A 12,341-nucleotide genomic window follows, 5' to 3' on the forward strand; every position below is an offset into this window, starting at 1 on the left:
TTTTTTTTTTTTTGGTTTTTAAATTTGCATTTTGGTGCACCTCTAGTCTCTATGACTCCAGCGGTGAGAATTCCTGACTTTAGTTTGTGTCTCCACCTGTTAACTTTTTTATCCAGTTATTTATGTACTCTTTCTTTTCCTTTATAGAGAAGCCATTAGCCAAGGGGGACACTATTATTTTAGTGCTGTAATGCAAGCAATATCCGGGCAATAAAAATACTGGTAATGATCTCTCACACCTGGAGACCAGGAGACATATGAAGCTAGCGTGTGATCCACGTTTCCAGCCACTATGGAAAAATTACACTGGTGTTTTTAATAAGATTCTGGCATAACCTAAATTTGCCAACTAGTTAAACACATGCTTACTGCCTGTATGAATTTCTTGGTAATAAAAATAATGTCCTAGTGTGCAGCACAGAGTTTTGAGTACGTCAATGCTAAGAGCATGTATAAGAAGCTGGCTTTTAATTTAAAAAAAAAAATGCTAAATAATCCATGTTACTTTTAAAGCTGGTCATGAGGCAAGCAGTTGTTTATCAACTATATTCTGTTCAAGCAGTCTTGAAATTCAGGCATCTGTTCCAGACAACACAACCAGGTCCTCCTTCTCTAGTGCAGTAGCAAAGTTTGGTCAGCAACCATCCCTCAGCCTGCTGACAGGGATTGAAAGATCAGCAGCAGAGTGATGAGTCGTCATTGCCGTGCTCATTCTCTCCTCCTGTAAGCATGCTTTCCATCAGCATCAGCTTTGTACAGTCCTGCTGTACAAAGGGTTACAGAAGGCTGATGGCAAGGCAGATTCTGTTGCTTTATCTAAATGTTTTAATTTTTAATGATACATAACCAAATTCATTTATTTTGTAACATCTCTCTGGACTACAGCATTAATTATTCATTGTATTGAATGTTTGTTTAATTGTATTGTGCCTCTAGATTTGTATGCAACCTGTAGCATTTAGGATGACACTAGAAAGATATGTACAAGTAGACTTTGTGTGGTGTACCTAAAATAAGTAGTGCACTATACATTGGTTATTTTAATCTGTTACCTGTTAAATTAAGTATTACTAGACCACTAATGCTGCAAACCAGAGGTATGAATGCGAGCTTCATCTAATGCAGTTTTGCAATAAAGTGGTGAGATTTACTAACCCGTGCCATATGTTGACTGTTGATTAGCTTGCACCATTGGTTTGTTGTCAACTCTCTCAGCTTCCTAGTTGCAGTGTGTTCCTGGACACCTTCTAAATGGCAAGCATTAGAGGGGTTCTGGCTATGGCATGCTTTAACCTCCTTGGCTGTATTCCCGAGTGTGGCTTGGGATTACTTTTCTGTACCATAAGCGGTAACAACGAGCTACACTCGGGAATACACATAGCGCATCTCTTACCTTGTCCCTGGAGCCGTGCTGTGTCCTCCGGGTTCCGTCCCTCCGCGTCGCAGGGGGGCGGAACCGGCGGGAGATTCAAAAGTTTAAAACAACCTGAAAACACAGAACGTTAAAAAGTAAAAAAAAGAAAGAAAAAAATCATACCGCCAGGGAGGTTAAATGTATGACAAGAGAAAGCTTTATTCTGTTTTGAGGGAGAACTAGATGGCCAAACATGTCATTAAGACGGTTTACTATATGTATTTGTATTGCATTTGTATTTAAAAAGTCATATTGAGAAAATTGATGAAATATAATAAAACCATATAATATGCTTTTGTCATGTAGGTGAAGTATACACATGGGGAGATAATGATGAAGGACAGCTTGGTGACGGAACAACAAATGCAATTCAGCGACCTCGCCTTGTGGCTGCCCTTCAGGGCAAAAAAATAAACAGAGTAGCCTGTGGGTCTGCTCACACACTAGCCTGGTCCACCAGTAAACCTGCTAATGCTGGCAAGCTTCCCACACAGGTAATCAAACAGTGTGCATATATAGCACATTGGTGTTTTTATGAATATTAATCCTTTTTTGTTGTATGTTTCTGTGTGTTACTATGTGTTGCATTCATTATAGGATTACTGTAATTTTCTGCTATTGCTTCACTAATCCTTCCATTTCTGTCTTATATTTAAATTGTGGTCACCAAATTTACCCATATGATTCCTGACCTGTTGTAAATATACAAAATGTATCTTTATTAAAGAGTTCACATTTATGTGAACTTTTTTCTTGCAATTCTTCTGTTAACACTATTAATTATATAATTGACATCACGTTGTTGTTGTTGAGCTTTTACACAAATGTTTTAACCCAAAAAGCAAATGGTCAGCATGGGTGCAGTGCAGTCATAAATTGTCCACACATGTTCCCCCATACATATTTCACAACATTATTTTCTATTAACTCATATTAACCAATGCAGCAGACATAGATTTGCATCCCTTGAATTCCAGCTAGAACTAAAGATAAAGCTGGCAGTAGGAGTACATACACAGGCTGCTGTCACAAATTGATTAGCACAGAATCATATGTAAATTAATTTATCTGAAGCTGTGGTGGTGGCATGTATTATGCATAGGGCATATGTAGAATTGGGATGTCAAGGCAGCATGTAGGGCTCAGGCATTTCCATATCTGTGCAATGTAGAAGCTACAAAAATATAATTATAGACTTGGACTAGCAGCAGTATATTATGGAATACAACGATTGGAAGATTTTCAGGTACGAAGTGAACACTGCGTTTAAAGATGTTTTTGTAGTTTTGAGTTTTGTAATGTTTTTTTTAATTTTAATTATTACAGGTTCCAATGGAATATAACCATCTTCAAGAGATAGCCATTGTTGGACTGAGAAATAGATTGCTGTTACTACATCACATCTCCGAGTTGTTTTGTCCATGCATCCCTATGTTTGATTTGGAGGGGCGACTGGGCGAGACTGGCCATGGTCCGTCTGTTGGCTTTGACACACTCCGTGGAATTCTTATATCTCAAGGAAAGGTACAAATATGGCTCGACTATTGGCACTCTTAAAACATGGAAACAGCCTCTGTTATTTGAGCTGTCATTTTTAATAATATTAGATTGTCTGCCGTTTTTTTTTTTTAGCCTAAAATGGACCTTTAGTGCGTTCCAGGGTGTTTTTGATGCGTTTGCATGCGTTTTGGAGCATTCCAGAGCAGAAAAAATAGGACATGCTGCAGTTTTTCTACATGCTCTGGAAGTGAAAGCTCTGGGGTGAACTAGAGCCCAAAATACCATTGGAATCCATTGTACGCAGTTTTGATCCGTTCTGTAACTGCTCTGCGCTTGGTGTGAACTGGCCTTTCTGGTTTTATATTTACATGTATCCATCTTTTAAAAATCTAAACAATTTACCCTTTGCTGTGCCTAAAATACGCAAACTTTTTAAAACTGGGGGAAAAAAAAACCCTTGGAGCACTGACACTGCAAGGGTGAAATGCTCATTGAATCTATGGGTAGAAGGATAAGATATAATGCTCACCTTCTTCCTCCCTCTGGTGGGTTTCTGGTGCTCTCCTCTTCTCTGCGTTGCTCTGGGTTGTGGACAGGTCCTTGCTGTCTTGGTGTTCAAGGCTGGACTGCTGGTCCTGCATTCACTGTCGGCCAGAGCACCTTAGAGAAGAGGCTTCAGGGGACCGCTCACACCGCATGGAGGAAGACTGCTGGAGCAAGGAATAGGGTTTGCATTACAACTTATTCTGTACCCTTAACAAGCATTTAACTTGTAGTGTGGAGAGGTCACATTTTTATACATGTGGTGTTAGCACAAAGATCACATATAGTACAAATCAGTACATTAGTGTAATTGCTGCAAAAAATATCTTGTAAATGCAAAGCCAACAGTAACACCACCTAAACTATGTACCAGTCTATCTGAGTTGTCTTTTGTGGGGGTGGCAGAGGATATGCGCTAAGGTTGAGCGAAGCAAAAGGTATTTGAAAACATTTTCATGGGTGGAAAGGGCGATGAGACCATAGTGCTTAAAATGAATCTGTGCTTTCCCTATGCAAGGCAAAATAATGAGGTTAACTACACTTACATTCCTTTCGCTCCTCCGCCATTATGTTTAGATGCTGGGAGCAAAAAGATGAAACCCTGTTTAACTTCCAAATAATAACTTGGAGTGTGCGCAGAATTTAGATCTCTTTCCCTGTCTCCATGTTACAGGGCTGGGTGCTTAAGCACTCAAGCGCCAGTGCTGTCAAGTGGAGAAAAAGGGTCGTGTTCTAAGGGTAGAACAGGGTATTTCTCCACTTACTGCAGTTAAAGGGACTGCCTTTAAAGTGAACTTGTTGCTGTACTCTGAATAGGAAAAACACAGGTTTTCGTTACATTAAAATGAGGTCTATATAAGTGAGATCCAACTTTGTCAAGTTATATTATGTTTATTTGCTTAATTTTGGTGGTAATATGGGTTTGCTATAGGGTAGAGTTAAGTTGCCTAACTGGATCCATAAGGGGATAGAGAGGAAAGAAAAAGCAATCTGTTGATTTACCGATGAGGTTATGGATCAAGTGCAAGGTTTTCAGTATAAAGGCACCTTCCAAGTGGAAAGTTTTATAACACCTAGTTTGGGGTTCAGGGCCCTGGAGAGCCTATATGGTAATACAGAAGATGCAATATTTGAGACCAGCTGCTCTGTAAAGTAAATATGGAAAGGCAGACTGACCCAATGATTTAGGGAAGGATGAAGAGATGGTTCATCAGAATGTTTAGGGAAGCCATACTTGGGACGGTGTGTTCCTCCTTGCTGTTCATGTATATCACCCACATCCATCTCCCAAGTTGTTTTTGTAATGTAACCCAGGTTAGTGGCTCTGGAAATCTGCAACTCCTGAGATGAATCACTTAGGGGAGGAACACACTTTTGTGTTTAAATTGGTATTTTCAGAATAGATCTCCTTTTGTCTCTATTCACCCATTTCTGTGATCGGCAACCTTACTGACCCAAGAGTGAAGTGCAGAAGGCTAGATCCCTCAACCTTTGTAGCCTGGTCATTATTTCCATAACAGAGCATCCCAGGGCATTCTGATTGCTAAATATTTTCTATATGCAGGTGCACATTTTGGGTGCATTTTACATTTGGATGGTTTTTATATCACTTTTTTGAACATTTGCTTGCATGCCTTACAATGGCTTAATCTACGGAGGTAAAATTATAAATCAGTGGATGAGCCTCTTTAATATTGTAGTACTTAATGGATGACTGATAATAGCTTTTAATATAATACAGCCAGAAGAATCCTTAAAATAATTAAAATTAACTTCTTATGAAGCAATGTTATATAAATCATGTTTAAGTTAAATTCATAAATCATCCGTACTTATTTGTTTCACTTAATTAGAAAAGCAACATTACAACATAAAAAATAAATTTAAATATAAATGACTCAAATCTAGACCAGATTAGAAAAGATATTACAGAATGAATTGTTCGACACTTGTATAAATTAGTTAAACGAAGAGAAATGCACATACTGGCCAGTCATCTTTCAATTTAGCTTGACTTTGAAATCTTCATTTGCTAGGAGGCTGCGTTCCGGAAAGTTGTTCAGGCCACAATGGTACGAGACCGCCAGCATGGCCCGGTGGTTGAATTAAACCGGATACAGGTATGTTTCTGTATTGTGCTTTCTGTTAAACGCTTTTATGTGAATAGCGGACTGTTCCTTGAACTTCCTTCTAGTGACAGAGCTTGCCTACTCTCACATGTCAAACCCAGTGGCGGAGCTAAGGAACAAAGGGCCCTGGTGCAAGATTTTTTTTTGGGCCCCCCCCCCCATAAACCCACAAACAAAACCCCTAGGTGCATGCACTTTTCTACCCTTTAGTAGCTATTTACTTTACTCATACAGCAAGCAAGACATTCTGCCAAGTGGGAATAGCCTCTCATTTGGAATACAACAGTTTACAAAGCATTGATTTTCAACAAGGTCTCTAATACTGTTGATAGAGAGAAAATATTCTTCTATTATGTATTCTCTAGGATCAAGTCTTAAAGATTGATACCTGAAACGACATCTGTTTGTACTTTCTGACATGCTTGCATAGATTGTTCTAACCCTGAAGCTTATTCATCCAAAGTTGCTGAGAATCAGCTTTTCACGATTACAACATACCACAGTATGATTACCGCATAACACCAAATGGCTTTCTGAGATTTTATCATTGTAGTCCTACATCAGTGCTTTGGTATTGGTGGTAACCTCAGCCATAATACTTTAATTTGTTCTTCCTTAAAGCTGGTTTTACATCTGTGTGTTGCAGTAGCCCTGGGTATATGGGTAATACGGTGGATCGCCATTTACTCTGAATGGTACCTCAATGCATGCCTATAGTAGAAAGAAACAAAAAAAGTTGCGCTTCAGCACATCACAGCTCACAGATTTGCATTGTTATGCACCGTATTGTAAAAAATATAGAAGGTGTGTTTTTTTAATGCATTGAGGCACCGAGAGGCCATTCAAAATGAATGAGCTACCTTAGAGCAGTGTACTGCAACAACCTTAACACATGAAAATGTTTGAATGGACTCCAAGACAAAAAAACAGGCACTGTAATGTGCAAAGATTATATGTTGATCTGCTTTGAGCTTGTCTGGTTCCTCTATGTGTTAAATAATAAAGGGTTATATCTTATAATATTTTCACAACTGGCTGATTCTGCAAGTGTTCTTTACTTTAGTTTTTTTGTTTTCTTAGGTCAAACGCTCAAGGAGTAAAGGAGGTTTGGCAGGACCAGATGGTACCAAATCTGTCTTTGGCCAGATGTGTGCAAAAATGACTTCCTTTAGTCCTGACAGCCTTCTGCTACCTCATCGCGTCTGGAAGGTCAAATTCGTCGGTAATGAACATTTGGAAATGTCATTATTAGTAATTATTTAGTATATTGTACAAATGCATCATTATAGTTCATGGACTGTATATGATCTGGTTGCATGTAGAATGGTATACATTATATGTATATTCTAACAAGGATAAAAAGCATTTTTTTTTTCTGTGAGGAGTGAATTTGGGGCTCCATCATTTTTAATCATCCACAACATTCTGCATTTTTTCAATGTTACATCTTCCAGTAAGTTTTTGGAAAGCTACAAAGAGTTCTTCAGTGCAGTCAGCACTTATTTGTATGTGATTTTTTTGCATTTAAATCGTATTAGTGTGGAACAGATGGAGTGTATTTTTCAGGGTCTGTTTGATGCCTGTAAATGGCTCTTCTTTTCCAGGTGAGTCTGTGGATGATTGTGGCGGTGGTTACAGTGAATCCATTGCAGAAATGTGTGAGGAGCTTCAGAATGGCCTCACTCCTCTTCTTATTGTTACACCCAATGGACGAGATGAGTCTGGGGCCAACAGGGACTGCTTCCTGTTAAATCCAGCAGCCAAAACACCCCTACATATGAACATGTTTAGATTTTTAGGTAAGTACATTATTGTTTCCTAAAAATTGTTGTTTTCTTTAACCAGACAGTTTAATGGGCTTAAAGAGACCATGTCACCTTACCCATTCCGGGATAAGTGACCATTTCTTTGTAAAGCTCCGTCCCCTTCATCCTTCAAGCCACTGATGGTCACCATACAGAGATGTTTATTGCAAAATGCATTCAACTATATTAGGTTTGTTGGCCATTATCAGTGCAGTGTAAGGAAACCATGGATTCTATGGAGCTAGTTTTTAGTGAACACGTTATAGTTTGACTTTTCACGGTTTGCATTAACACTATACATTTTTACATGAATGTTGGGGGAATCAAAAGCAACTTAGCCGTTGTAATACTCATAGTTAACGAACATCCCAAATCCTAATACATGTATGGTATGTGAGACTTGGTGTCTCCCTCTAAGCAATGAATAAACATTTCCCTTTTGTGCGCCTAGGGTAGCATAAAACCCGTGAGAGGACCATCCTTACAGTGTATCTGTTGCTTCTCCTCTTTTAGAATATCTATTTCTATTTTCTGTAGTGAGACTACATGCCTTTTTATGATCATCTTTGTTGCAGGAAAAGGTAGCTTGTGCAGCTCAGACCTTTTCAGGTTTGCTGATCTCTAGGACAGATGCGAGACAGAATGATATAATGCAGTATTGTTGTCTCTCTCTCTCTCTGCTCAATCTTCATTTACCTCCTGCCTTCATGTTCTGCTTCGGTGGATGCAGCTCTTTGCTGTAAATGCGGTGCATTCAGCATATTGATTAAAGATCCATATTAGTTTGTGTTAGAGAACACATTTGTGATTAGCAGGTTTTGCATATTACCATTTTCAGATGACTAACAGCCTACATTGAAATATCATGGGAAAATACCTTGGGCTGGTTAATAATGCGTGACTTACCCACTAGTAAATGATTTGTGTTCGTGAACACTCTAGGTGTGCTTCTTGGAATTGCAATTCGAACAGGAAGTCCTCTAAGTCTTAATCTGGCTGAACCGGTGTGGAAGCAGCTAGCAGGCATGAATCTGACAATTGCAGACCTCAGTGAGGTAATTGTATACATGAATATTAGAAGAGGAAGTTGAAATTTTACAGTAAAATATTGCTGCTGCATGCTGATGTGTAAGGGTGGCAATATATGACCTGATCCAACAGCTTTGTGCGACATCTGAGCCATGTAGGGTTTCCCTAATTCACAGTAAAGAGCATTTTTCTCTGTCAGAATGTCCTGTTATTGCACAAACTGCTTTATAAAGTAAAAAGTGCCAATTCTTAAAGTGCAACTAAAGCCATACTTTTGTTTTTTTTTTGGGGGGGGGGGGGGGGGTGTGGAGCTGAGAGGGATTAAAGCATCTGCCAGGTTTTTCTTGCGGTCTGTGTCTTCATTGGGGAGATTCACCCTCTCTATTTGTCATCATTGGGACTGTTATCACTAGACCTTAAAATGAAAGAAAATCCCAAATTTAAAATTGTCATCAGAACCGGAATAGATGGGAAATCTCCCAATTGGAATACCTGTTCTGGTGCCCTGCTGGAGGGATTTCCTATTACCTCCTGTTGTGGCTATTGGACAGGAAGTGAAGGGAAATCTCCCCAGTAGGACAAAGTTGGGGGAAAAAAGCTGACTGGGTTAAAACCCTCCCTTACTCTGTCCAAAACTAAAAAAAAAGTGTTGGCTTCAGTTCTGCTTTAAGTGCAGTAACCTATGGCAACTAATGAGAGTTACTCTGTGACCTGCACAAAATTAAATCTGATTGGTTGTTGGTTTCTGCACTTACATCCCAGCCCCAGCCTAAACCTTTTGTTTCATTTTGAATACAGTGGGTTACACACTTGGTACATTTTTTTTGCCATCTTTGTTGATATTGGAGAGATTTCCACTCACTTCCTGTTGGGACATAAAGTGGTGGATGATCTCTCCAACTTCTGACAATGTTCTTATTTCTGATCTTGTCTTCCTGTCCTGATGACAGAAACGCATTAGATATGTTGTGTGATTTAGGAACACAGCAAATACTTAGTGGGGTTTTCTCAAATGTGACTGCAAAAGTGGGAATACACTTTAAGAATTAGCACTTGAGAATAAAGTTTATTGAATGATGCAGTTCGGAGATTTGCCAGCTCATCCGGTCCTTCCCTGTTCTTCTCATATAAAAGCTGCGGAAGGTGTTAAAAGTGCGCGTTTGCAACTTAGCGAGTATGAGGATGGACTGATAGTTTAGTCTCATCCTTCTCAGTGAGGCAACTGGCCATTGTTTAAAGTCTATCTGGCCACTCATAGGGAATATTTGGCTCATAAGGATCCTGTCATTAGCTCTTCAGATGCATGGTCAGCACATAATGCTAACGTTTAATTAGGCATGCAAATGCAAAGCAGAGCACTGAAACGAGCAATCAATTTGTGCTTTAATTGGATTAATAGTCTTTTACTTGACTACCGTAAAGAGCATCTTAATGATATTTTAATACATACAGTTCACAGTATCTGAACACCATTAAAGGTCTACAGCTACACATGTGACATTTGTTTGCATTTGTACCTACATGTTGTAAATACGGTTGTCATGTTTTAAGGTGGATAAGGACTTCATCCCTGGACTTATGTACATAAGGGACAATGAGGCCACCTCCGAAGAGTTTGAAGCTATGATTCTTCCCTTTACTGTGCCAAATGCAAGTGGTCAAGATATCCAGCTGAGCTCCAAGCACCAACACATTACACTTGACAATCGAGCAGAATATGTGAGACTTGCAATCGGCTACAGGTAGGTTTCATCAAGGTAGGACTTTCTTGTGTATTGAATGACAAACGATGGTAAACGTCCAAGTCATCTGAATCTTGAGAGGCATACATAAGATAAAAGCATAAGTGAATTACTATTTTGTGTATCTATGGATTTCTGTATTGCCAATTTTTGCAGAAATGTTGATAAACAGTGGTGTTGTATGTTGGAAATGTTACAAAGGTAAGACTTCCCAACTGCAGGCTAGGTTCAGATTTGGCCGATCTCGGGACGTGCGACCCACTAATATTTCCCCGAAGCCCCCAACAATAAAGAGAAAAATAAAAACATTTAATATAAATGAAATACAAATAAAATATAAAAAAATGTAAAACTTTAAAATAAAAATAGAAAATTTAAAAAAATTTGAAAGTTCGGGAAAAAAAATGTTTTTTCTGCTTCGGCCTGACATTTTCTAAAGTTTTTTGTTTCGGTTTTGAAATTTTCATTTCGGTGCACCTCTAGTTCCATGTATAAGGTCTTTGGGAGAAATGGGTCTACTGTTAAGCACATCATTGTCTTCCTAAACAGAAAGTGTTTAGTCATCACCTTTGTCGTAGACCGAATTGAATTCGATACCGCACTTATCCTAGAAGAAAAAGGTTAAGGTGCACCCATATAGCATAATGCTAGAGAAACTGACGTGGACACAAGAGCATCTGAATAGCAGTTTCTACTTTATTAGGATACATAACTGCTATTTATTTCCATAATCATTATTGTATTCTGGGCATTTCTAGGTGTTAACTACTCATTAAAATATGTATTAGATATATTGTGAAATCAACATCATGTGAAATCTGTTTTAAAACTAAAGCTATGTGTCTTTGGCACAAAATGTTTTATATCTGCAAGATATAGCCTAAACAAAATCACAAGTTCCCAAACCAAGGATACAAAGAGAAATACACCAAGTTAAACTGAAATTTGCTAAAGGTTGATATAAATTAAAGTGGTGCTCTAACTGAGTGCCAATAATATCTTTGTCAACTCCTCCCTTTTTGATGATATTATCACTCCTAACAAAGTCTCTTAGATTGTCCCAAGGTATTTCCGGGTAGGGAGATACAAAGCATCTCCCAACTGGCTGGGGAACCTCCAGTCTTCTCCATCAGGAGGTCCATTCCCTCGGGTTTGAGTGAATAAAGCAGGTATTAGTTAGACCTAAGTCTCTGGATCATCACTTTTCAGAAATCATCTTTGGTTGTAGGGGATCATATCATAGTAGTATGCATTCTGGACACCAGGTACATCAGAAGCTTGACTGCAAGGTAAAAAAGTAATGCATAAGCAGTAAATCAACAAAAGCAGTATGCCAATCTTTTAAACCAACTGAAGATACTACTGAACCAATCTCCAAAACTTCCTAATCTTTTAAAAGGATTCCATCCTCTGCTATTTGTCTAGCCTTTTGTTGTAGATCCTGTGGTTTTGTTAAATGTTCTTGTATCTGATCATGTTAGTCTGATACCCAAGTACAACACTCTTTCCCTATGCATTTGCAAAATCCGCCTTCAAAGATTAAGGACAGACTAAAGACTAGGATTTCCAGGGACAAGCCAGAGTTTTGTACACATGTAAACTACAAGAAATTCAGCTTCAACAGCAAACAGCTGTCGGGAAGAGAGCACATGCCTGAAAGACTACAAGTAACAGCACAGCCTTGCATGCCTGCAGGAGCAGATGTAAAAGGTCTGCACATAGTTGTGGAACTACAAGTGACAGCTCAGCTGCAACTCTGCAACTGAATTGTGACAGTATTCATATCACTATGTGCAGACCTTTTACATCTGCCCCTGCAGGCATGCAAGACTGTGCTTCATCATTAATAGAAAAAAAAGTGTTTTAATTTTTTTAATTCCAACTTATTTCTAAACTGAAATGGATCATTTACCATGTTAGTAGGATCTGGTATACACAAGTCCAGCTTTAGAGTTGAATTGTGGGGAGAGTCTGAAAGTGACCTTTGGGCACTAGATTCCATGTAAGAATCTTTCCAGACCCAGTAATGGTGGAAGTTAACTGCGGGATGCTTTCTAGGCCCAAAGCTGCTGGTATTGGCTCATATCTGGGCCAAGCTCCTGGAGTTACCTCATTTTGATTAGTCTTTGGGTGACTCCCCCCCCCCCCCTCTCCCCCGCTGTTTTTCCCCCACACGCTC

At 39.0% G+C, this 12,341-nt stretch overlaps 1 protein-coding gene across 1 annotated transcript in view; it reads left to right on the forward strand.

Annotated features, from left to right (window-relative positions):
- Positions 1–12,341, forward strand: part of LOC108792118 (E3 ubiquitin-protein ligase HERC2) — a 134,041-nt gene that overhangs the window by 115,754 nt on the left and 5,946 nt on the right. The window contains 7 exon segments of the mRNA XM_018562815.1: positions 1,721–1,908; positions 2,741–2,938; positions 5,494–5,577; positions 6,667–6,808; positions 7,191–7,385; positions 8,334–8,446; positions 9,972–10,162. Coding sequence (XP_018418317.1) covers positions 1,721–1,908; positions 2,741–2,938; positions 5,494–5,577; positions 6,667–6,808; positions 7,191–7,385; positions 8,334–8,446; positions 9,972–10,162 — 1,111 coding nt within the window.

Source organism: Nanorana parkeri, unplaced genomic scaffold, assembly GCF_000935625.1.
Source record: "Nanorana parkeri isolate BGI_ZX_2015 unplaced genomic scaffold, ASM93562v1 scaffold601, whole genome shotgun sequence".
Lineage (NCBI taxonomy): Eukaryota > Metazoa > Chordata > Amphibia > Anura > Dicroglossidae > Nanorana > Nanorana parkeri.